We start from the raw sequence: 27927 nt of genomic DNA on the forward strand, positions 1-27927 counted from the left end.
ACAAATCTCACTACGATTAGGATTAATAGGTAGGTTTCAACAATTTTTTCAAATGAATTTTGAATGGTAGCATTAGACTTTTCAAGTATAAACATATCCTCCTGTAACCCATATGCTTCAGAAGTGGATAAAATTAATTTAATCCATTTAAAGTTAAAACTTTGTTTAGACCATCCATCATATATATCTTGCATTAAAAAGTAGCTGTTTTTCTTCAAAGAGACTACTAGATAAACCACTATAATATCCTTAAAGAAAGGTGCCCCTTTGACCCAAAAAGAAAAGAAGGCACACCCTACCAAAAAACTAAATAATTCAGGAAGGAAGTATAGGCCACAAAAAATTGCAACCCATCAAATGTAGTTGCTTTTTGAGCTACCATCGCTCCATTTTTTTCCATCAATAGTTGGCATTTATTAGTTTGAACAGCCACACTCAGTGCTATTGTTGAAATTTATCTCGAGATAACAAAAAAAATCTGAATATCATGACAGATTATCCATCAACAGCTATTATATGCTATAATCACAGTTCATGATTGCTATGCTATTAAATATCATATCATAAGCATAAGGGACTCAAACTTATCTCGAAGAATATGAATTTCTCTTGGTATATATAACATTTCCATTACTAACAAATGAAGGAAAATAACAGGAGAGAAATGAAAATGGAAAATTGAAAAAAACCCATTACTTCTTCTTCCCTGCTTTTCCTTCCTTTCTCCTTACAATTTCATCAGCATATTTGACACCCTTTCCTTTGTATGGTTCTGGGGGTCTCCATTTCCTAATAGAAGCAGCAAACTGGCCAACCTCAGATTTATCAAACCCACTAACTGTGATTCTGGTGTTTTCTTCCACTTTCACTTTGAGGCCACTAGGGATTTCCATCTTAACAGGATGAGAAAATCCAAGATTCAGCACCACGTCGTTTCCTTCTACCATAGCACGATAACCGACACCAACAAGTTGAAGCTTCTTTTCAAAACCTTGAGATACTCCAACAACCAGGTTGTTTGTAAGCGTCCTATAACATTTATGTGTCAAATATGAATATATGAACAAATGAAATACGACTAAGATTCATATTTAAGCTACGCCAGTTAAAACTGTGATTCTACTCATACAAGAAAAACTTTCATAATTTAAATGGAATGATCACTACTGGAGAACTAACACCAATAATAGCATTATGTCAAACCAAGTAATAACAACAGTTAATTTCCCCCAACAACAAACAAAAGTGCGTATCTGCAAAATGTATTGCACAAATTTGAATACTTCGAAGATTATTCACAAATCCAGGTAAGAGTCTAACTAAAATCCTTTGCCACACTACCATGTCTCAAGCTCAATGGTAAGAAATAATTGCAGTGAGCGTGAGATCAAGTTTCTCAACCCCAGATATGAAAAGCTGCAAATAACAAAAGCTTTTCATTGAATTACAGACGTGGCGAGAAAGGGGAGGGGAGTTGCGGGGAAGAGCATGGGAATCAAAATGGGAGTTTTCAATGTGAACTTAATGGAACCTTATCCAGAACTTTATTTGTTACTGCTTGTTGTAGAAGGGAGTAGTAAAAGGGAAAGAATAAGAACTCAGTATATTCTCTGAATTCATTAACCTGTAATATTGTAATCAGAATATTCCTTTTCAGTGATATCAAGTGCAGAGTTCATTCCAGGATTTGAATCCATGGAATTCAGGTCACAGGGCCAGATAACATCCTTATTGTTGCATTAATGCTTACCCTTGCCCTACAACATTCTAATTAGAATCACGTAACAGTATCGTGAAAAAAAACAAAAAGTTATCAAAGATGTATTCAAGATCACAAAATTCCCAAATAATACAATCATCACCAAAACCACTAAATTATCATGATTAAAAATAGCATTGCCTAATTGACAAGTCATCCATTCTATCACTACTTTCCAGTCTTGTCTTCTAAGTAATTAACACAATACTAACTACCAACATCTAGCTCAAATAAATTATTGCCATGGCTACTCACAAAGCTACACAAACGAACGAACAGTAGGTTATAAATTTACTACTATCATTATGCCACAAACATTGGTGCATTATTCAACGGACATTAGCAGCAAATATCTTATTTCCATGTCAGCAAGCAAAGTTTTTATTTTTTTTTATTTTCATCTCAGTGTGCTTACAAAAATAATCTTGAAATAATGAGACAACGGTTCAAATGTAATAAGCATGTATCAAGACAAAATGGAAATTTAATACTCCCGAATCCTAACTGAGAAAGGAGGTCAGCAAAATGAAGTACCTGAAAAGCCCATGCATTTGATTGGCTCTTCGGGTTTCAACTGCCTTTCTAACCCTTAAAGTCCCAGTCTCTTCCCTCTCAACCAACACTTCTCGAGGATAAGTTAATGCAAGTTCACCCAAAGGACCTTTCACTTGTATATCCTGTCCTTCCAAATTGACCGTAACATTTGATGGCACAGTAATACGTTGCTTCCCAATTCTTGATTCCTTACATTCTACAGTTTTTCTAACGAAACCAACTTGAGCACCAGGAACACTAGACACTCTGAGCTTATTTGTCTCACCCACGAAAACAGTCTTCAAATTGCTGAAATAAGACGACAAGACAACCAGTGAGATTTCTCAATCCTATATAACATTCACTGATTTAAAGGAGCTTCTCCTCAGCCAAGAATTATATCAATCACACGAACAAATTACTAGGAAAAATAGAGAAAAACAAAAAACAAGAGTTCTGTAAATAGACACAAGGCCAATTTAATTCGACATTTCCCTAAAATTTAGAAGTTATTTCCCACTTCATAGCTTGTAGCCAACGTACAAAAGCACTGTAAAGTACAACATCCAACTTGAACATGACGCAATCAATGAAGTGGGCACAGACAATAATCTCTCAAAATTACTTCTGTTAACAGCAAAATCATGAATACAAACAATTACATTCCCAACTAATGATTTCATCAAGAACTCTCTCTAAGCATGCTCATTAAACTTCTCTTCAAGTCTACATGTCGCTGGCAATGTAAAATAGAAAATTCATAATCATTATTCTTCACATACTTACAATACCACTAAGAAGCATTTCATCAAATATCCTCAAAGCAACAACCACTTCATTAAGATCCAAGCACAGATTCACAAGATTATTATGACTGTTATCATTACCCACGAGCAAATCATTTTGAAGACCAGATTGAACTGAAGACCCACAATTTCTTGAGCCATCACATAATTCTTTAGGCCCAATTGAGATCGAAGCACTTAGAGCCATTGAAGTGAAAGAAAAACACATTCAAATGTTGAAACAGTGAGAGAGTTCAGAACAGTCGTATTTCTCAAAGTTTAAAACTGTGCTTGCTACTACGATAAAGGAGCTAAATCCCGTAAAGGGTGTTTTTTTCTTCCGTGAAATGTAATATTTGATAACCATATAACCGACATTGAAGATTGCAATGTAAAACTAAAAGTGTTCCAATACAGAGGGAATTGAGAAAGGGAAGTAGCATAAGTGAAGCAAAGAAGAGAAAGAGAGAGTAAGAATCTTTACCTTATACGAAAAGAGGAAGTAACAGAGGAAGCCATTGTTACACCTTCCAAGGTTGTTCCACCAAGAACATAAGAAAAAGCCTTATCCAATGAAATATCGTATTTTTATTTATTTTTAATAAAACAGTGATTGGTAATTTGAAATAACCCTTTTTGGTCCAAGAAATGTTGATGAGGTAACTCCTATCGGGCCTTTGATTATTCGTTTTGGGCCAAAAGCCCAACATGGGTTTAAGCATGAGTAAGCCCTCCAATGAAACAACAGTGACATTACTCTATTTCAATTTCTAATTGTTTCACCAAAAATATATTTTATTAAGTTGTGTAATTTTTATCCTCTGTATTTTCTCCCATTTACCAAGCCTAGAATGAAAAAAAAAAAATCTTTTTCATTCGTCAGTATGGTGAAATAATTATTTATCCACTGTCCATACAGCATTCAAACATTCTACCTTCTTTACAAATAATTAAATATGAGAATCCTATAATTTAAATTTGTGAGACAAAAATTAAATAATTACATTTAAGAAAAAACCTTAAGTGGATTTGAGAATTTAAATACTTTTTACATTATCTTCTATCGATCTTGTTTACATTGTTATCTAATAATATAGTATTGTCCATACATATAGAAAAATTATTAATGCTTATAATAACTAATTTAAAAATCACAATTAGATTTACACAAGAGTGTAAACATCTTTAATTGATAATTAAAATTCTAACACATTGATGTAATGAGTTCCTACTTTTCTCTGAAACTTTTAATAATGAGTCTATGTTTAGATAATTCTAAAAAAGATATAGTGGTGATATAGTAGATATATAATATTATGAGTTAAATTCAAAACTTTAAATAATGATTTTATTGATTTTTTTATATAAGATGTTTAATTTTTTTCATTTCATTATTTACACTCACGTTTGAATTCTCGTTATTTAACAAACCTCAACATTGTTATTTTAATAAATTTTTATATCATTTAATTATAAATTTATCTTTTATTATATATCTTTTTTATTAAAATAATCACATAATCAATTATCAATTTTTTTTTCTAAACGTTAAACGCTAATCAGTAAATCTTGATATTAATTTGAACAATGTAATAGTATTACTCATTAACGAAAAATGATCTAAACTATGGTAAGTATTGTTTTATAGGCATTGTGTACACATTTGAGCTATTCACACTTCTAAAAAATCTTGAATGGAGTAGCCATGAGTCCAAACTTGAAAACCCTTCATTTTTTTCACCAATTTAATTTTAAATGACAACCTTTTTCTATATTAACTATTATATTAAGATGATCAATATGGGTCACAAGTACTTATAACCTTATAAGTTATTCATCATGCATGAAAAGTGTATAAAAGAAAAGTTATGTAAAAAAAAAAGTTGTCAAAAAAAAGTTGTTAAAAAGACTTTTTCCAGGACAATGATATTTTGACAACTCTTTTTTAACAACTTTTTTACAACAGGACACGTGTCATCATCTTATTGGTCTGTTTGAATTTATGTTTAAAAAAATATTTGAAACGGATCAATCATATATGTCAAGTATGTGTTGTCAAAAAGTTATCTAAAAAAAGTTGTTAAAAAGACTTTTTATGATATGCATAAAACATGCTAATCCATTATGGCTTTTTTTGGTAACATCCATTATGCTTTTGTTTAAGAAAAAGACTTTTGAGTTGTTTGAGTGGTAAAGTAGATTTTTCCAAGTTGGCTGAGCTCAGATACTGTTCTTGATCTAAGAGTAAATATAGCCGAGCTTGTGCAAGATACTTCACAACTTTATGCTGTAAAGTGTGTTTGCTTTAAAATAGGTCTAAGTCCTTCATTCAATACACATACTGTTCTCTGCTTTCAACACTTCTTTATGCAGATCAAATTAGGTCAAGTACTTCCTTCCTTTCTTCACATGCAAGACCATCGTTTTACAGACAAACTTTTCTGTCACCACAAAAGGATTATTACACAACATTCTCCCTTCAATAAGGTTTAACATAAGAACTTAGATTGTTTCTGATGTAACTGCATTATTTTTGTTAAAAGACAACCTATTTTATTATTTTATTCATTTCAAGGCAACTTTTATCTTTGTTTTTTTAAGGTAAACGTTTTTTAATAACTGATTAAAAATAATATCCAAATATTATAAAATAAGAACGTTAAATAATATAGAAAGAAAAGATTGACAAAATTAGTTTTTTATGATTTTGGACAGAAAATAATGTTATAGTTTCTTATAAGAAGACATTTATAGTTTATTAATATCAATGTTATAGTTTTTTTATATAATTTTATCTATTATTGACCTTTTCTTAAAAATAATTCATAGTGGATAAAAATATAAAATTAAACGTGATATAAAGAAACTCATAAATTCAATATTTAAAGCTTTGATCAACAGTGATGTTAATTCTTATATATATATATATATATATATATATATATATATATATATATATATATATATATATATATATATATATATATATATATATATAATATCTTTCCTTAATTTATACTTTAAAAAAATAGATTCATTTATTATTGAACAGATATTAACATTTTTTACTTCTGCCCGATATCCGATTGATTAACGTTTAGACACTTTTTTAATTATTTGATTTCTATAAGAAAAATAATATTTTGACATCCAAATTTTTTATATTTATTTAATACTGTCTTCTTTTACTTTTTATATATTTTTTCAAAAAATAAAAATAAAATCATATTTTATAACTATATATATATTAAATAATGAAAATATTTGTCATCCAAAATACTCCTTCCTTAATATTTTTGTTAAGTTTTGTTTGAAAGAGTTATACCTTTTCTGCAAAGAAGCTCTTGTGAGGAATATTATGAAACCAGCTTTACCACAGAAGATCGTTATCTGCCTTTTCTGCTTTGATTCCGAAAGTACCTTTGCATGTGACAAAAAAATATATCAATCATTTTATAATATAACTTTTTTAAAATATGACGTTAAAAAGTTAATACGTTTTAATATTTCAAAATTATATTAGAAGAATTTATTTTATTTTCTTAATAAAATAATTTAAATTTTTTAAAAAACTTATAAGCATTTCCAACCGTTATGCCAAATAATTTAGTTTGTGATGTTACATGCACCAACCTCCAACTCCAATATCTTTTAGGTACGTGATTGACTCTTTCAAGATTCAAAAAAAAGAAAAGGTTGATCATATCATACATACCATCTTTTACATCCCTTAAAGCATATACATATAATGCTGAAAGATGTTAAATAGAGACCAAAAAATATAAAGAGATTATTCATACATGGATGAAATATTATACTTTCATTGTTCAAAATAATGTTGATTTGTATAGGATAGTGATATAATGACACGCCTACTTCTCAGTTACATTCATTTGACATGGTAAAATGCCAGTAATTTTTTAAATTGTATAATATGATTGGTCACTCTGTGTGTCACTTAAATGTTAAAGTAAAAAAGCGTGTCAAAGTATAATTATTCATCTGTATATTACCTAGATTACCCATGTTGCATTATAAAAATTGAGTAATAATAAAAAAAATTAAACGATCGATCTTCTTTTTTCTTATGTCAAAAGTTTTTATTACACTTGTTTTGGTGTGCATAAACATAATATATATCAAAGAATTTCGACTTTGAAAACTACTCTTTTTACATAATTTAGTTACTTACACTACAATAAACTCATTGCATAACTATTAATTTAAAGACCAAAAAAATAATCAATCATTATATTTATTAAATTAGCACTATTTTATAAAAAAATATATTAATATTTAAAACAGTTTTTATTATTAATTAAGAACTAATTTAAAATCTAATAATAGTAAGTATACAAAATCTTAGTTAGAAATTAATTTAAGCTCTAATTCATAAAATAATATAAATTATTTTAAATACTAATCTAATTTAGTTAATATAATAACTAATTATTTTTTATCTGTAAAGTAATTATTATTTAATGTAAATCATCTCTATTTTAAGAACAAGGGGACCATATAAGTAAGCGGAATATTGAAAAGAAACACAATTACATTATTTTTTCAAAGTTACAAAATCCCATAAAACGACAAGATACGCTATAATTTAGCCTATGATGAATCTTGATTTTCCTCATTCTTACATTTGACACCTCTTTCATATACAAAAAAGAATGAAAAAAAAAAAAGCATAATTATTTGAAAAGAATGGACATTAATTATAATCTTTGTAGATAGATATTGATTACATGTAACCCACCATGCAGCGTGTTGAGTTTACAAGCACTGCAACATATGCAGGTAGAAATGATGGTGTGTACATGTCGAAGAAAGAAAAGAGAAAAGGTGGTGTCTACCATTTTCATGATATTCCACTGAGAGATGTTCAAATGGTCCATAGGTGGTGGCAAGTCAATGGAGACAGGGTGAGACTGTGTGCCTCAAAATTGGGGAGCGTAAGAGAGAGGAATCCACGCTTTTTTTTTGCCTCACCCCACGCGTGAATATACTATACTCTGCTACCTTTTCGGGTTTCAAACCCCAATCATCCTTTTTCACCATTACTCTTTAAAACACACCCTTCACATTGTTTCTGTTAACCCATTAACACCACCATCATCTCTTTCATCCAACACCACAACACAACACAACACACTGCTCTCTTCCTTTTTCTGCAAGAAGGCTCGCTTGTTTCAGTTTAAGCTACACCACCAAATATGTCTGTAAGTCCCTTTTTCTAATGGTTTTATTCATATCACTTGTTTGTGCATTTCAAGAACAGTTAATTAGGAGTTTATGACTGAGATTGTCACTGCATAACCATTCTGCTATAACGATGTATCTACTGCATGATTGGACTTGAGTTGTAGATATAGTTCAAAGATACTTCTAGAACAATGGTGGGTCGGCCCACTTATATTCATTTGACATGTTTTTTACTGAAAATAATGTCTCAAATGGATGTTAATGTGCCAAAGTTTTCTTTTTTCGTACTTTTACTCTCAAAATAACAGTTGGTTTTTCTGCATTACTGCATTGGAATTTCTTGAAAGCAATTTTTCATCTGATATTTGTAGTACATAGCTTTAAATATTATTTGGGAAAGTATTAAAGAAGTACTGACAAGCATTTCTCTTAGCAGAATATGATAGAGGTGAGAGTTCCAAATCTTGATTGTGAAGGATGTGCTTCAAAACTAAAGAAAGCTCTCTTCAAACTTAAAGGTACATTTTCTGGAGGCTTTCGATTGATTGAGCTGGTATACATGGGCCATTGAAGGGTAACGGTTGTGTTGCTTATCTTTGAATTTTATGTGGTTTGCTTTCCAAAATCTCCATGTGCATTTCTCACTTTCTTTGCTAAGTGTTGAACCATAAGTCAAGAATTTGGTACACCATACCATTCTGGGGTCCATGTACACCTTCCTGTTGCCAGATGGGTTCCAAATTTCTTCAGACATGTTTTCCAATCTAACAAATTAGGTTGCCTCTCTGTCACACCTTAACCAAACAACGTTAGTTGTCATTACAAATGAAAACAAAACCAGTTCTATAGGCTTACAACAAATTCAAAATGGACCCTTCACATTATTGTAATTACTAGTTTATTAATGTTAATTATTTTGAGGTGAAAGCCTGCAAGTTATATGCAAATATACATCTTTAGTTGTTGTTCCATTACTTCTTATAATGTGTATTCTGTTACATGGATAAATGATGTCTTAAAGTGTACAACTTTTCGCTTTTGTTGGTGAGCAAAAATGAATCACATTTTTATGTTCATGAAAAGTGAACTCATGAGAAACATGGCATTATGAGCTCTCATTCAGCATGGAAATAAGCATACCCAAAAGCAAGCAAAAAGTACTACAAAGTGACTTTTACTTGGGTCATCAAGCACCATATGTATAATTGAGTTAGTCCCATTTTTTTAACTACCATGCTTTGAAATTTAGCTCTGTTTAACTTATACTAACTTAACTGAAGTGTATCTGTCAAAAGATTGAGTTAGTATAGCATATCAGAATGTGTTATGTATCAGTTTTTGAAGTTGTTGAATGTGTGATTTGCAGGAGTAGATGAGGTAGAAGTTGAAATGGAATCACAGAAAATAACAGTGAGGGGCTATGGCTTGGAGGAAAAGAAGGTTCTGAAGGCAATCAAACGTTCAGGGAAAGTGGCAGAACCATGGCCATTTCCAGGGCATGCTCATTTTTCTTCATTTTACAAGTATCCTAGTTACATTGTTAACCATTACTATGATGCATACAAAAGTGAAGCTACCAATGGAGTTCACAGTTTCTTCCACACCCCTGCTGTATATTCAGTTGCTGTGGCATCTGATGAAGCATTTGCTTCTCTCTTCAGTGATGATAACCCTCATGCTTGCACCATAATGTAATTGAATTAGATCAGTTTCATGCATACTTTTTCCTCACTTCAGGTTAGTTTCTCTTTCAAGAGAAAAAGAAGAAATTGAGAGTGAGACATTTTCTCCTAGTAAATTAGAGTTTGTTTACTATTGGTTGATTTTTTTTTTGCCAATTTTCTTGAGTGTATTGTCTTGTGCCTCCTTTTGATTATATCCAACGAGTTTCTTGGTTAATTTCTCTTTTGTGATGTTGTGTATAATTTATATATAACAGTGACGAGACTATGGAAGAAATTAATGTGAAGAAGTATGGTAAAAGAGAGTGTAAAAATATGTTAATTAATTAATTTGTATAAAGAAATATTTAAATTGTATTACTTAATTTGATATTAAAAGATATAAAATTTGTATAAAAAAAACAGATAGAAAATACATCTCCCAAATTTCTTCTGAATACAAGAAATAATCCATATAAGAAATGCTTAATTTCCCTAATGAACACACCAAGTTCAAAATTTGTAAATGAAAAATATAAAATAAAAGTGATTAGTTTGGTTATGCAAAAATATAGTAAAACACCTTCTTACACATATACACACTTTAACCTTTTCTTTTACTTTTTCTTTCTATACCTTTTTGAAATATTAGTGAGTACTTTTTCGTTTAGCTATTTAAAAATCAAAGGACTTTTAGAATTATAAGCACATTGTCATACTATTTCGATAAACTTTTGAAACTTATGAACTAAAAATGACATCAATATAATATATTAAAAAAGCAAAACTTTTCATCATGGTCGAGATATTGAAAATCTTAAGCTTACATAATGCGATTTTTTTAAAAAAACATTGCACTTTTCCAAGCCTCGTGTAACAATGGTAAAACAGAGTAATTAAGTGTATGTAATTTGCTATATATAATTATTTGGACCTCAATACTACTTGGGGGAAATTGTTATGGATCCACGTTAACCTAACACTTTTTCTCAGCAAATTACAATCCACTTATCTTCTATGAAGAGTAGAATATATAGTTTCTTTTTTAAAATTAAAGGGAAATCAACGAAAAACAGAGAAGGAAAGATACCTATAATTTTTGGATGACGAAGAGAAACCATTACATGTCTTTCTCTCCCCTCCTTTTTCTAACTATAAACTTGGTTAGTTATTATCCATAAGTAACTAAATATTTCTTTATTGAGATAAAATGTAGTCAAACTATAAATTCTGTGTGCATATACAAACATAACAATCAAGAACAAAAGTATTATGTATGATATGTATGAATGTATGAGAAGATTTGTTTCTATCATACCCTTTCATATCACTTAAAAGTTGTAGTTGAAGGTAATTTAAATATTTTTTTATTCTTTAAGACCTTTTTTGTAAAAATAAAACTGTGATAGAATTTTAGATTCTAAACTGAACAATACTTCATAAATACAGTGATTAACTCTAATTATGCCATTTGATAGGCTTGAGATTGAAATATTGATTCTTTCTGTAAAATCGATAACGAGATTCTAACACGAATTATATTTGAATATATGGTGATTGATATTAACATTCAATAGACTTAGAATTTTTTTCCTATATAAAAAATAAAAAAAGGGATAAAATGCATAAATGTGTAAGCTTAATTTTCATTTATAAAATTTTTTATATTATCAGTTAATCTCGTTAATACAGTCAATACATTTAAACTAAATTCAGAATGTATTAAGGTAATTATAAAGACAAATGCATAAGACGAAGAATACATATTACCAACACAAAAGATGTGAAAATTTATTAAATAATTAACATGAAAGCTTGCATTAAAATTTAAAAATTATTATATTAATGCAAATGCATGTTTTGAATTTGTGTAATCATGTTGGCAAAAGATCTAATGGAAAATACTCTCCAATCTGAAAAAGTAAGTGGAGATATTGAGGGATCTTCATTAAATTTCTACTATTTCATGCAGGCCATGAGAGAGGTCTTGTATAAAATCACTTAGCACCTTTGAACTTGAGATTCTTGATTTAGAAAAGAAACATTTTGAAGGATCTGTGCTTTACAACATTTGGCCAACCAAACTTGACCCACTAACTGTAATTTTCACTTTCAAAAATTGAATTTGAATTTGCCATAATTATTCAACCACTTCACCCTCCATTGTCCTTTTGCATCACCACTGCCTAAATTGTTGGTGTTTGATAAGATATCAATGGAGTGAGTTTGGCAGAAAGAAAAGAATCTCTTTTGTGAGTATGTAATTACTTTCGTTTTCTATTTTTTTCTTTTTTTACAGTACGTGAGAATTTTGTAGTTGTAATCAATTTCAAATTATTTTACCTTTATTTTCAAAGTAAATATATGCTATTGACGTTTAATAATTTTATCATATATAATAATAGTTGGTAATAAAAAATCTTTATAATATTAAAATCATATAATATTATATTATTTTAGTGTTTAACCGTACTTTGACAAGATTATCTATGAAAAAAAAATATTTGGAAGATTACACTAGTGCAAAAACGTTGTTTAACGTCGGTTAATTTGGGTTTTTAACGTCACCTTTCAAACTGACGTCTATACGGGTGACGTCTATGTGACGTCAGAATTCATCCAACTGATGTCTATATACACGTCAGTTAACGATATCCACCGACGTCTCCGACGTCTATATAGACGTCTGCTTATACTCAAACCGAAGTCTATTACTCTATATAGACGTCCGTCTATTCCTAAACCGACGTCAAGATGAATATATAGAAGTTGTAAATTACACTAACCGACGTCTATGTTCTTATAGACGTCGGACCATGCACTAACCGAAGTCTAACAAGGGCATTGTGTTTTAGTGCAGTTTTGATCCAAACTTTCGGTAGCATTGTGTAACACTCTCCTCTCGCTAGTTTCCCCACAAAAAAAGCTTGCGTCTTTTGAATCTTCTATGACATTCAACCCAAAACCGAACCTGGGTCCATGACTACTTCCCATTATTCAACCGCAAAGGAAAAAAATTTCGATGATACGAGAACTAGACAAGGACCCAAGTTCCATTTTGGGTCAGAAGTCATAGAAAACTCAAAAGATCACCACTCTTCTTGTGAGGAAGCAAGCAAAGGGAGAATGTTACACTATGTTGCCCAAAGAAAGGATCAAAACTGCACTAAAACACAACACAAAGAAAGCAAATTTTAATCAGTTAAACGACAAGATAATCGATAAAAAACTAAAGAAAGTTTAAACGGTAAAGCATAAAAAAAACCACGCACCTGGGATGCAAGAGAGAAAAAGGCGAGGACGAAGACAATAACATATTGAGAAACGACAATGCAATGCCGCAAGAGATAAAAAGTAGAGGTGCACAAGCGAGTAGAAGAAGAGGAGAAGCAGAGAAAAAGGAGAAGAGATGAAGACGAGATCAAAAACTGAATGGTGTGAAGAGTCTGCGGTCTATTTAGAATGAAATGGGGCGTCGGTTGTTCCTGAAACCGACGTCTATAGACATCGGTGTTTCAGGGGATCCGACGTCTATGAAGCTGAAAATATTGACATTTTGGTTTCCTGTCAGGGTAGTTCACGTCGGTGCCCCTCACAGCCAACTTCTAAAACCCTCGAATTTGGTGAAAATACAGGAACTTAGACGTCGGAGCCCCTCAGAACCGACGTCTACATTGAAGAATTTTTGTCTTCCCGCCTTCTAGACAGGCCTTAGACGTCGGCGTTTGACTACGTGACGTCTAATTGCCTTGGGAATTAGGTGAACAACATTAATTGTAGCCCAGTCGACGTCGTTTTTTCACGGGATCCGACGTCTATGCGACGTTTAAAGCTGAACCGGTTGACGTTTGATTTCCTGTCAGTGACGTAGACGTCGGTGCCCTTTTCTAGTCGACGTCTAAGCTCCTGGGAATTTGATGGGCAACATTAATTGCAGCCTAGTAGACGTCGGTCCCCGTGAATACCGACGTTAATGAACTGTCTTATCACATACCTCAGGCAATTGGACGTCAGTTTGCGGCAGGTGCGACGTCTATGATGTCATAGACGTCGCCGGACATCGAAACTGACGTCTAATTTTCCAATTTATTTACGATAATGTCACCGTGCAGTAATAGACGTCGTATTTTCATGGAACCGACGTCTAATGGGTGACGTTAAACAACGTTTTTGCACTAGTGTTAAAACAAGGTGATTCGCATTTAATTTACCTTCCCAAATGAGTTAGGAAAAATAGTTTGATAAATTGATGCGTAGAAGGCTAGAAAATGGAAGTAGTACCAAATTCGGATAGGTTCATGGGAATAAAGAGAATAGTTTGGCTTTATTATTTCAATTTCATTACAAATGTACAAAATTGGTGAGTAAAATGAAAGTATGGAAAGTAAATAGATGGTTATGAAAGTTCAATTGGAACGAAGTCTACTACACAAGCTATAAGTAAATTTTATAGATGGAAAGGAATCAATTATTTCGTATAGGTAAAAATAATTAAGTCAAGATTAAATTATATAATGATTAAAAAATTATATTATTAAGTAGAAAGAGTTTTATTTTATTATTAATTATAGCTTTTTATTTAGTAATAAAAGTTTTATCTAATAATTGATATCGGAGTCTAGTTACTAATTTCACTCAAGTCAATCAAATCATGTATGATTCATCATTGCACAACCTTGAAGTAAATAGTTCTAATAAATAAAGTGGTCATACAAGATAATTTATATAATAGGAAAATATAAGTGAGAAGTAGAACATATATCCTATGTGAAACTACTAATAAAACTGTAAGTCATCTATTTTTTTCTCTTTTATGACAATTAAACATAAATACATTTTAGTTAGTTTGAATACATAATAATAACAAATGTGTTTCAGTATATAAATGAATAAGGTCGAGAGACACAACTTTCTCCAATTACCTTCTTTTCTTTCTCTTTTTGAATTATTTGATCTAACTTCTTCAATTCTTTCTTCTTTTGAATTACTTGATCTAGTTTCTTCAAGTCCAAACCGAGCGGTAGGTACTTGCTAAAGACACTTTGACCCTAAAGTCAGATTTTATCCAGAACTTAATTCATATGAGTAACTCAATTCTATTTATAGAATTTATAATGAACTTTTAGTTAATATTAGTCCAGTGGACATTAAGTTAGTATTAGCCCAATATTACTAATATTTGTATTGGTCCAATTACGATCCAACACCACCTAAACTCTCAGACCCTTTTTACCTGTTTAACTTATAATTTGATCAATCAGATCTAATGGTGTTGAATACCTGCAAAGGACCGTGAGGTATGGTGATGTACGTGGTTGATTATTATGTGAGATATTTGAATTTATAGAAATGCTGTTATTTTAAGAAGTGTAACCGTAGATGTGAAGAGAATATTATGTTAGCACGTACTAGAATTCAACAATAAGAATTTAACAACAATTGTTTGTTATTCGGATTAGTGTTTGTACCCAACCACATACCTACTTTTACCTATACCTACTTTTAGTTCAAAAGAGTTAAAAAAAACAAAATTTAGGTTTTAAATCAATCTTATCTTTTGATCACACAATGTGCTGAAGGTGGCCCTTATGGATCTAGCTCTATTGAACACATATTTCCTAACATTAATATTATGTACATCTAGGATTTTCAGACCTACTTCTCACACAAGTCGAGGTCTTCTCGGTCTACTGCAATATTCTAGTGAAATGCATATATATATATATAGGGCATTGGGTAATATCAGTAGTTTCTGGATGAGGTAGTAGTGACGATTTTTTTATTTTATTATTGTGTATATATAATTGATAAAGTTGGTTGTCGATGCCTTATAGAAAAATGAGGAAAAATGTATTTTAAAGGGTTACTAATAGACAACATTGCATACAAAAGGTTTTGTGCATTGATAGAAAGTGTTGCTAGCATACATGGTTTACGACTTCGTGCTTAAAGTTTTTCACCTTCATAAGTCTTCACAAAAAGGGTTTGTAAAAAGCATCATGTTTTGGTATTTACGGAATCCAAATTTAGTCGTGATAATGGATCGACAGTAAACAGGGTACATAAGGGCCGGTGGAAAACGACACATTGTAATGCTATATGTGTGTGCTCCCACTTTTTGTAGGTCCATAGATGGAACTGAAAAGAAGGATACAGAGGGTTACGTTTCACAACGAGGGAGAATAGGGTGTGTAAATCATAATAGTGTGGAAAATTTAATCTTTCCACAATGGTTTGTATTTTATATATTATTTAATAGTCGAGGTCTAAGATAATTTAAATATTTTTTTTATTTTTAAGATGTTTTTTTAAGATAAAATTGTGACATAAACATACTTCAAAACAAATAATACTTCGAATATATAGTGATTGATCATAATGATGTCATTCGAAAAATTTGAGATCGAAATATTGACTAAATATTGACTATAAGCATAGAATCATAAATCTCTTAAATGAATCATAAATCTCTTAAACTTTCCATTGAAGATAATCAATCATTCTACTTGTATCTCGATTGAAGATATTTATTCAAATAAATTTATTTTCTAATTAATTTTTAAACTATGTCTGCTTATTGTTCAGAATTTGATTCCTCCTAACTTTTTTTGTTCATTAAAGTGTGGTAGACCTTTTTTTATTAAAATAAATATACATTAAAAATAAATTCAATAAGTATAAAATAGAGATGCTGGGCATAAAGAACTCCTCTCAATTACTTCCTTAAACTTTACACTTAAGAAATCCATTTCATCTTCATTGAATATTAATAAAGAAAAAAGGAAAAAAAATGGTACCACAATAAATCCTCTCCAACAACAACAATAATGGCTAAGAGGAGGCCTCTTGAACAAGAAGAGGAAAAGAAAAGAAAAGTATCAACCTTTGGTTTAAAAATTAGGTTAAAGTGCATTTTTTTTTAACTGTGAAAGACATGAATCACTTACCTAAGTAGCATCCATGATATCCTAGTTAATTTGTTTCGGATATGTTTGGTTAAGTCCTAGTGCTGTCACAGCAGCAACACCATCTTTCGTTTTCACAAGTTTGAGGTAAGATGAAGGAAGAAAGAGTGTGGTGAAAAGCATATGCCACAGGAGCAGACAATATTCTAGGAAGAATATTTTGTATGTAACCTATTCCTATGTCTTATACAAAGTGACAATGCTTTTCTTCATCATAATTTTATGCACAACAATGGATATTTTGTCTTCATGGGCAATTCTCTGTCGGTATTCCATTGTCATTAGTAAGAAAATAATTATATTTTCTTACATGATGCATGTGTTTGAATGTCAATATTTGTCGTGTATCGAAAAACATCACCTACTTGCTAATGTTGCATTTTGTTTTGATTTGAGACGTAATGAAATTCTGAGCTAGATATTGTATTCCATTAAGAAAAGATCTGAAACTAACATTCAAACTTTTGTGCTACAATAAAAGAAGAAAGAAACGACAAGGTCTACAAATACTTTATGACATTGTGCATAGCATTATTTGACCATTATTTTACTATTCTTCATGGAATATTATTCTTCAAAAAGAAACAATAAAAATATAAGATAATGTATCCTGAGTAAGAAATTCTAATCACCAACAAGTTAAAATAATGTTAATAGCATACTCCGTTTATCTTTTTTTTTTATTAATTCCTTCTTCTCACTTTTAGTTTCCTAGTCTTTTTTATATAATTTTAATCTCAAATCTTAAAAAATTCACAATGAAATAAGATATATTCACATTATTAACTGTAAATTATTATTTTTTATTCGTATTTTTTAAAATTGTTAATATTTTTTATTAATATGGAAAATTGAATCCACAACTATTTTTATTCTTTTTTTCAAAATTCTCAAATCAATTTTATAACTCTCTCAAATACTAGTAAGATAATTGGACTCATAATTTTTCTAATCCTTTCAAATGTTAGGTTCTTCTATCCTTTCACATGTTAGTGGATATAAATTTTATTTTATAAATCAAATTTTTAAGATTAAATTAATTTTAAAAAATATCATAATTATTTGAAATATATCTTAATAAAATTTATTATTTATTAAATTTATCATTTAATCTGTACCACCATAAATTTTTAGTTTTATTCTCAATATACATGTCTTAACTTAAACTTAAAAGATGTATTCGACATTTCAATTCAACTAAAGATATAAAATGAAGGTTTAATCATTTAAAACATCCCTATTTCTATAAGATTTTCTCAATTAGGTCTTGGTATTGTAAAATGTCTCAATTAAGTCCCTGAATATGAAAAATTGGATCAATTAAGGGTTTGACGTTAATTTAAGTGGATGACGTTAAAATTGAGTGTGCGTGGCAGGGCGACATTACTGACATGGCAGTGTATGACAGTGTATGGCCAAGTGAGTTGAATTTGTTTGATTTTTAAATTAAATTTTACTTAAATAAAATGATACAAAACGCAAAGTTTAAATAAAACATCATTTAACAATTGAGAACGTGTGTTTTAATTGACTGAGGAACGTTTTAAAAGAAAGGGGAATGTTATTTTTAATCTTCACTTTGTGCGAAATTGGGGATTTTTGAGAAAATAGGATTCTATTGAGGAAAAAAATTGTTCAGTTGGTGCAAAATTTGGTATATGTGGTGAGAAAGTAGGCCTGGTGTGAAGATTTTGAAGTGATTTATCGGTGTGAAATCAGTGAAATCAGGAAGCTGTTGGCGGTGGATCACGTGGTAGGCAGTGGGAGAAAGTCTTCGAGGTCAATCAGGCGTTGAGGTTAGTAAATACACTTTTCATTTAATTTTTTGATGATGTTGTCTTTTTATGGTTTATGATTGTCCCACAATCTAATGCATAGTATATCCTGTTTCGTTTTTTAGTGCAATGTGGTCCCCCAATATTAAAGTGTTGTTGGATTGTCTTTCTAAGTGAGTTGTGGTTTGCATATATTGTTACTAAATGTTGTTGTCGTCGCTTTTTTATTACTTTATAGGTTAAATATAAGTTTCTTTTGTACGTCATGGAGGAAAATTTCGAAGTTGTTATCCACCATGGTGGAAAGTTTATAAATGAAGGGAAACTTAACTATGAGGGGGAGAGTACAACTTTTTCGTTTGACCCAGACATGTGGAGTTATTTCATTGTAATGAGTGTAGTCAAAGGTCTAGGTTATGGTGGGTTTAAGGAGTTGTGGTACTGCGTAGGTGGTGGTTCTGTGTTAGAGAATAGGTTGGAGCCTTTGTTGGATGACACAGGAGTCATGCATATCATTACCTTAGCTAGGCTTAATGGTGAGGTGCATCTTTTTATTGTTCACACAGTTTCTGAACCTAAGGTGATACATATGTTAGAATATGTTACTCAAAATACAGCTGAAGTAGAAACTGTTGAGGGTGAACGTGAACAGGATACTAGGGGTGAATGTCAACAGGATGGTGAAAGACAATGTGAGGTGCCTACCAATGAAGGTGAGAGAGGTCAATGTGATGGTAGGAGTGAAACTATTGTTGTTTCAGAAGAAATATGTGAGGGTCATCATGTTGTTGAAGGTGAAATTGAGTGTGAAGGGGATGTTAATGATGATGTTAATGGTGATGTTAGTGATGTTTGTAGTTGGAGTTCTAGTAGTGAGGATGTTAATGATGATGATGGCAATGATTGTATGGAAGGTTTGGTTTATGTAAATGTTGACTGTGATATAGAAGAGGAAGTTGGAGATGGAAATTCCCTGTACAAGTGCAAATTGTTTTTTCTTAATCTATAGTTGTTATTGACTGTGTGAAGTTCTATGGCTACTGCTTAATGATGTTACTCAAAATACAGGAAACCAAAAACAATTGAGTTAGTGTTGTATTTTAGACAATGCCATGATTTTAGACAATACCATCAATTTTTATTCTATTAGTTGTCACTGCTTAATGTTGTATTTCAGAAACAGGAAACCAAAAACAATTGTTAATGTTATACTTTAGACAATGCCATGATTTTAAACAATGTCATTCATTTTTATTCTATCATTTGTAACTACTTACTATTGTATTTCAGAAACAGGAAACCAAAAACAATTGAGTTAAAATGATTCCATACCATATAAAACCAAGATACACAACTCTCTTTAGTTATATTAGATTCCATAACCACAATTCAATTGCTTACTCAAACACATCAAACAACTCTTATTTTCATTAAAATGGAATCAAGGTACAACAGACGTACAACACATCATCCCATTCTCATCATCATTGAAACTAAAATTGTGTTCATTACACATAAAACACAAACCAAAATTATCAACAACTTCATCCACTTTTCAACAATGAAGACATAACTAAAATTTCCCTAATACTATCCATTTTTTCACTATTCAGCAAACTTTGTTTGTAACCTTCACACTTCAAACAGGTTCCCATTTCATGTTCCGAAGCATCACCACACCATTTGAAGAAGTTGTAACCACCGTCTTCAATACCACTCTGTCAACACACAAATGTATTCTCATAAACAGTTCCACATAACAAATAGTTGAAATCAATATACCTTATACTTCGAGCATCCCCAAAATTGCTTCCATGATTCTTGATAGTTTTAGCAGTTCTCAACGCACATCTCTCTCCATAGTGGCAAATCGGTGAACACGCATTAGGATTCTCCTTTCACCATACATTGCAGGTCGACGAACAACAAGAATGGTCCTTCGACATCGTCTTCGAACAACTTCGACTTCAGCACCCACCTGCGTTGCACAAAAACAACCTCCAAGAACAACCTCCAGAAGCTCCAACAAGGCCAACCTCACTCTCCTCATGCACACATTTCATTTTAGGATTCCAGTCTTCCAATTTAGGGTTTTATTGAAATCCCTTTTAATTTCCCAAATTTCCCCTTTCTTCTAAAACGTTCCTCAGTCAATTAAAAAACATGTTTCCAATTGTTAAATGATGTTTTATTTAAACGTTGCGTTTTTATCATTGTATTTTAGTAAAATTTAATTTAAAAATCAAACAAATCCAACTCACTTGGCCATACACTACCACGTTAGTAATGTCGCCCTGCCACACACACTCAATTTTACACCATCCACCTAAATTAACGATAAGCCTTTAATTGATCCATTTTTTTATATTCAGATATTTAATTGAGACATTTTATAATACCAATACCTAATTGAAAAAATCTTACAGAAATAGAGATGTTTTAAATGATTAATCCTAAAATGAATTACAACATATAAATAAACATATTATCTTTTAAACCAGTTTTATAAAAATCGAATTAGAATTAAAGTTTATTTTTAAGATTAATTAAATTATTTTTTAACCAAAATAATCAAACCCTCCTTTTTATTTAATAAATCTTTCATTTAGCAATAAATGAACAGTGATATGCAACTCTAATCTTTCTCGAATAAGGGAGCAGTCAAAAGGCTAAGATAGCAAATTTAACTTAATTTTCAGCAACTCTTTTTCCTCTCTCTCTCCAAATTCCAATCCACCGTTTGCATTTACAGATTCTAATGTGCAATGATGCAAGTTTCGTTTTCCCAAAGTTGACAGGAAAAGATACCAAGGTGAGAAAGAAAGCAAGAAAGAAAAATACTTAGAAAAACCCAAATGGCAGAGAATGTGATCACCATGCCTAAAACACTCAAAAATTTGTCCTGTGTGCTGTCGAATTGCACCATATATGCGGCAAGAAATGTGCATTTGGAGGGTCCATTTCTTGGATGTGACTTCCACAGTCACACGCACAAATAAAAAGAAACAACTCCAAAACCTCACTCACACCTTTACCCTTATATAGTACATGCTTCTCAATTTTCCCAAACCCCTTCTTCTCTCACTCTTCCTTTCACACCTCTTCAGATGGCTCAGGTATCACTTCTCATTTCACCATCTCTGCATACCCCTTTTTCATTCCTTTTGCTTCTTTTCTTGCATTTTCATTCTTTCTGTGAGTCATCCATTGAACTGACCCAGAAAAGAAAAGAAAATCATGTGATTACTGATATTATTTTCTCTTTCTTCTTATGCATGTTATTACCCCTCTTTCGATCCACAACAGAAGGTTGTGTTAAAGGTTTTGACTATGACTGATGACAAAACCAAGCAGAAGGCTATTGAAGCAGCTGCTGATATCTATGGTGGGTGGTTTGCCAAATCCAAAGTTTCTACCTTGAATTCATGTTTATGTGTAGTGTGAGTTGTATGAGGAAAGAGTAATTGATCTGTTTGATTTTTGGTGGTTTGATCCATAGGGGTTGATTCGATTGTTGCTGATGTGAAGGAGCAGAAGTTGACGGTGGTTGGCCAAATGGACACAGTGAAAATAGTGAAGAAGCTGAAGAAAGTAGGTAAAGTGGATATAATATCTGTTGGACCTGCTAAAGAAGAGAAGAAAGAAGAGAAGAAAGAAGAGAAGAAGGAAGAGAAAAAGGAAGAAAAAAAGGAAGAGAAAAAGGAAGAGAAGAAAGAAGAAAAGAAGGAAGAGAAGAAAGAAGAGAAGAAGGAGGACAAGAAATAGAAGCAAATCTCAATGATCATCGGGTTTTTTCTTTTTCTAATTCTACTTATTTTTCACTTTGTTTTGCATATTTTCCCATATTCAGAAGCAACTGTATGCTGCAGAAATTGTCCATAGAGTCTTTTTCATTTTTGATCAAGTGGGTTTCTTCTCAAATCTGTTGTTTATAATCCTTCTCAAACATGGATCAATCTTCAATTGCTAAGATGGAAAAGTTTTGAACTTTTAATAAAAGGGTGCCCAGAAAATTGGCCAATGGTGATGAAAAGTAGCTTCTTTTCTTCTCTTTTTACTTTTGTTTTCTGATACAGAGGACTGGGGAATGAAGGTACGGAAAATTGGTAATTGGCTTCTTAATTGTCATGATAATAGTAAATTCTTAGAGCAAATTATTTAATTTATTTTTAATTCAGTCTCTTATTATTTTATTTATTTTTTTGGTTTGTTGTTATGCTTATGCAAGTGGTTGTGATTATGATAATATCGATGCTGTGTTTTGTTCCTGCTGATGAACAGAAACCAAGAAATTTGGGATCATCAAGAAATTCCTCTATTGGTTGTGGGTCATTTGATCTTAGCTCAATGACACCAAAGTCCAAAATGGCTTGTGATTCATCATTTCAACAAAAGTGTTCTGATATTAAAATTTTATAGTAATATTAAATTTTTCACCATTTATATTGTTTTTAAAATTTATTGGAATTCTTCAATTATTTTCATTTTAGTTAACTAATGTGTGATGATGGTTTTATTTTAGTAATTTATAATTTTTATTTTTTTACTGACTAAAAAATTGTAAAATAGTTAAGAATATTTTAATGTAATAGTTTTTAAAGAGGGTAATGTACAGTGACAGATGTAGTAGAATTTATAAAGTTTAAAGAACTCTTCTAATCAAATTATTCTTTTTTTTTGTTTTTTTAGGATTTGAAACTCGGAATTAATTTTTACTGAGTCATAGTAAATCTGTATTATGACATTTTTATTCCAAAAATATATACTTCTGTTTTAGAGAAAGAAATGTACTCTTATATTCAAGCTGGAAAAATATACACATTTGATTTATATTATTGAAATAATATCTCTTAGCAACATTGAGTAGCTGTGAACAAAAGTAGGATATTATTTTCATCCCTTATGACTTTTGTGTTATTGGTAGTTATTACTTTTGGAATATTTAAACTATCATCTTCGAGATGATGAATTGAGGTTTTAAATTTATCACAGTTTTTGAGACTTTCATTAAAATATTTGCCTTGTAAAGTCTCAAACTTAAATAATAAACAATAAATAAAACCAACTATTTGTACCACTGAAAGATGAAAAAGAAAATTATATGTCATAAAAGTAAAAACAAAGTAATTGAGGAGGGCTGTATAATATTTTAAAATAAAGAAAATAACAAAAGTAGTTGAAATAACTAATAAATAATACTATTTTCTTACTAAGTTACACTTTCAGCCCAATTTAATCTTGATTTACGATAATAATTTCTCTATTTTTAATCTTAATTTTAATTATAGCATATTTTGTAATTTTAATACAATCTTAGAATTTTATTTTATTATATTGAAAAATCTTATTATTAATTTCTTTAAATGAATTCACTCTCTTTTACTTTTTTTTTCTACATCATTCTTATATCACTTAAATATTATTAAATGAATTGAACTCACAACTTCTTCTACACTCATCATTCTAATTACTACTAAGTCAATTTTATACTGAAAAACCAACGATAGTATTTACAAGTATTTAACAACAACGATAGTATTTACAAGTATTTAACCTGCAACAAAAAAATTCACATGTTTATTCGTGGGATATTCATTTTAAAAAAATATCTTACGATCATTTCAAAATATAAATACTCACAAATATTTACGAATATTTAGAAAAGATATTTTATAAAATTTTAAAATAAAATTTAAATATAATATATATTAAATTAAATATAAATTTAATTAAACTTACATATAATAAAATATAAATCTATAGATATATAGATAATATTATACTTGTAGCTAACTCATTTTTAATTAGATCTATTATTTGTTAATCGAGTACTTTACTCAATTTTAATTAGATATACTATTTAGTTACGAGTAATAAAAACTTACAAATACTAATTATTCCATAATACATATGGATATTTTTGTCATTTTTTATTTTGTAAAAACTTAGAAAATAGAGTGTTAGAGTATATAGGTGTATTAAAATAATGAGACCGAGTATTTTATTTTCAAATAATCTTCTAATATAAATAGAATTTTCTAAAGCTCGGTTCATTATCTAAAATACCTATATATTTCTAGAACACTATCCTTCTTGCTTTCTCTCACTTTTCTCTACTCTTTCTCACTCCTTGATCTATTGTTTGACGATCAGAAGGTACATAGGTGATCACGACATTGAGGTCTACCTATCTGCCTGATCAATTTTTCAATTTGAGCAGGTAAGTTTCGTTCCTCTTTTTTAGGTTTTCCTTAAATTTGTGATCATACGAAGATTTTGTCCTTGCATGTGATTAGAGTTTTCTTCTCTTGATTCTTAGTTCAATTTAAGTCTAAGAGTCGTTTCCTATCATCAATTAGTGATTTGTAGGTGTTTCTAGAGTTTCCTTGTAGTGCAAGGCATGGTCGGTAATTCTTGAGCAATGCAAGTTTAATTGAGGTAAAGGAAGCTAAGAAATTCTTTAATTTGCGTAATTTCTTGTATATGTTGGTGGAAAGATGATCCTTAAGTTATTTGAGCTAAAATGATGTTTTATGGTATATGAATATGGTGTGAATTAGTGATTTTGAGTGTGATTTCATGAATTGATATTCTGAATTATCTTGAATTATGAATTGATATGTTATTAGGTGTATAAAAGGTTAGAAATCTGTATTAAGATCTGTTGTTTATGTATAAATTCCCATTGTAGTGGTTTAGAGTTAGTTTTGAGGAAATGAAGTAGTGAAAATGAGAATTAGAGGTTAAATGCTCTATTGGTTTATTTGGACATATTGAGTAAGTCAAATGTGACTTGTTTGAGTTACTAAATTGTTTAAAAGTATGTCAAAAGTGGTAGAGCATGAATTGGGTCCATAAATTGATGGATTGTAAGTTTTGAAGAGTGAATTGCTTAAGAAACACTTTAGAACGAGGTTAGAAAGGTTTAGACACACTTGGTTAAGTAGGATTAGGTAGACAACCCAGTTTAGAAGGGTTAGAAGTTGGAAAAAATAGTTAGAATTGTTAAATTGGTATAGGTTGCATAATTTTGTAGATTTTGGTGTTGTAGATTATGCAGACTCGTTGAGCTAGTGGAGTGGCTTAATGAGTGGTTGTAGAGGTTGTCTCACTGTATGAGGATTTGCACAACGAGAATGTGCACTAAGCGAACGGTTATGGTCTGGGAGAACTAGGAGTTTTATTCAATCAGCGAATGGGGACGCTCGGCGAGTGAGTTGGAGGCTGGACCATTGTCTGAACTTTCGCATAACGAGTTGGGGTTGGTTAAATACAAATCTGAATGGTCAAGTCAAGGGTTGGTTAAATACAAAGTTAATTGGATTTGACATGTTTGTGTGTTTATCTTCTTTGAAAATTTAATTGTGTTCACATATCATTACTTGTTTTTCTTATAGCTTACCATTTTATTTGTGTTGTGTTGTATGTTTTTCCTTGTTTTTCTCTCTTTGTTATGATTATTCTATGAGTGTGAGCAGAGGAGGATGAAGTGCTCTAGAGTAAGCTCTTGATAGAGATGATGTTGCGGAGTGGTTATCTTCAGAATTTTAGTTTGTAAATAGTTTTGATATAGAATGTTTGTATATAAAATTTAAATTTTATGATTATTTTGGTATAACAGTAAGACTTTATTTTATATATTACTTTATAATTATTTTATATATCCTTATAATGAATCTTTTACATAGTATTATAATATATTTTTAGATGTAATATTTCATCCTAATTTGACATATGTTTTGATTATTTTATTTTAAACACACTAAACCATAAGCCTTCACTCATGTGAACATTACAATTAATTATATCTAAAAATAAAAAACAAACATATAAAACTGAAGATTTGATCATTGTAAAAAAATCTAAAGTTAAAAGGAAAATGACTAGTTTAGTATAAGATTTTATAATTCATTAATTGAATCGATAAAATTTAATAGGGTTAAATATGTTTTTAGTCCCTATACTTTGGGGCGATTTTGGTTTTAGTCCCTCTTTCAAACTATAGTACAATTTAGTCCTTCAACTTTAGAAAACTATGGTTTTAGTCCTTTTTACCAAACTTTAAACTTTATTTGCTGTTTCAAGCACGTTACATTATAGCATTTGGATTGTTTACACTGTTTGACACATTTTTGCTTCAATGTTAACTGAGAAACGCGTTTGAAACAGTAAATAAAGTTAAAAAAATTTGGTAAAAAGGACTAAAACCAGAGTTTTCTAAAGTTGAAGGACTAAATTGTACTATAGTTTGAAAGAGAGACTAAAATCAAAATCGCCCCAAAATATAGGGACTAAAAACATATTTAACCCAATTTAATATTTGTCAAAAAAAATATTCAAGTGAAATATTACCTGGAATTTTAAAAATACGATGAAAGCTTAATAGTTTTATTTATTTAAATAATCCATTAGGAGCATGAATGACACTGCTCTGGAGGAGTCGTAAGCATTAAATAAGGAACTGTACCATCCTACATATTTTGGGTCACAATTATATCAGATGGTAAGAACGCCTCATCATGATATAAGCCATTATGCATGTAATGATGAAGAATTTAAATTTTCTAGTACCACTTTCTACTGTTACAAAAAGAAAATTACAAAACATTAATGGTGAAAATCATAAGATGTTTATTTTGCTAAAATTGATTTAATTTTTTATTTTTAAGTTAAACAATTTTTTTTCTTCTAAAAAATGTTTAACTCATTATAAAAAAAAATATTTTGATACACATAAATTTTTATGTTTTTTAATACTATTTTTTTAAGTTATAAAATTTTAGTTTTTATTATTATTTTATATTATTAAATAAATATAAAAATGTGTGACCATTTAAGTTTTGTCTATAAAGATGTTAATTTTAGAAAAAAATGTATTTTTAATAATTTTTTTTGATAATTTTTTGATAAATAGTTTATAGGATAGTTTATAAGATATATTGTGCCAGAGAAAAGAGGGCCATGCGTGTTGTGAATGTAAATCGAGAATAACTGATGATATTGTACTTTGCAATGATAAAAAGATATGAATGAATGAGTAAAATCTCTTTAAGATGCGGAATATTTGTTGCATCAGGACCAATGAATCTACCCTCAGACTTCAGCCTTCAATAATTTAGACAGATTCCTACTCATGGATGATTTTGATTGATCCTAAACTGTTCACATTCATGCCTTCAATATACACCCATACTTTTGTGCTTTAATTATCTTTCAAAATTTAATAATGGTTTAGATTCATTG

The 27927-nt window shown here is 30.3% G+C and overlaps 3 protein-coding genes across 5 annotated transcripts; 2 read left to right on the forward strand and 1 right to left on the reverse strand.

Annotated features, from left to right (window-relative positions):
- Positions 1–544: 544 nt before the first annotated feature.
- Positions 545–3680, reverse strand: LOC106774979 (50S ribosomal protein L6, chloroplastic). Its single transcript, XM_014662036.2, has 3 exons — positions 3563–3680; positions 2294–2602; positions 545–1029 (listed from the first exon to the last, which is right to left on the reverse strand). The coding sequence occupies exons 1-3, from the start codon at positions 3595–3597 to the stop codon at positions 693–695; spliced, it is 681 nt and encodes a 226-aa protein (XP_014517522.1). The 5' UTR covers positions 3598–3680; the 3' UTR covers positions 545–692.
- A 4230-nt stretch (positions 3681–7910) lies between these two features.
- LOC106768218 (heavy metal-associated isoprenylated plant protein 31) lies at positions 7911–10159 on the forward strand. The gene is made up of 3 exons (XM_014653223.2): positions 7911–8300; positions 8720–8801; positions 9650–10159. The coding sequence occupies exons 1-3, from the start codon at positions 8295–8297 to the stop codon at positions 9976–9978; spliced, it is 417 nt and encodes a 138-aa protein (XP_014508709.1). The 5' UTR covers positions 7911–8294; the 3' UTR covers positions 9979–10159.
- Positions 10160–21575: 11416 nt separating this feature from the next.
- On the forward strand, positions 21576–23127 carry LOC106767319 (heavy metal-associated isoprenylated plant protein 39). Of its 3 annotated transcripts, XR_002668532.1 has the most exons (5): positions 21576–21800; positions 21991–22069; positions 22184–22472; positions 22761–22790; positions 22966–23127. XR_002668532.1 is itself a non-coding variant. In XM_022783229.1 (4 exons), exons 1-3 carry the CDS (start codon positions 21792–21794, stop codon positions 22447–22449), a joined length of 354 nt encoding a protein of 117 aa, XP_022638950.1. In that variant the 5' UTR covers positions 21578–21791; the 3' UTR covers positions 22450–22472; positions 22966–23127. The 3 variants fall into 3 exon arrangements, 2 of the variants coding, with proteins under 2 accessions (XP_022638950.1, XP_014507670.1); XM_022783229.1 differs by lacking the exon at positions 22761–22790 and having other exon boundaries at positions 21578–21800; XM_014652184.2 differs by lacking the exons at positions 22761–22790; positions 22966–23127 and having other exon boundaries at positions 21597–21800; positions 22184–22717.
- Positions 23128–27927: the final 4800 nt, after the last annotated feature.

This window comes from Vigna radiata, chromosome 1, assembly GCF_000741045.1.
Source record: "Vigna radiata var. radiata cultivar VC1973A chromosome 1, Vradiata_ver6, whole genome shotgun sequence".
NCBI lineage: Eukaryota > Viridiplantae > Streptophyta > Magnoliopsida > Fabales > Fabaceae > Vigna > Vigna radiata.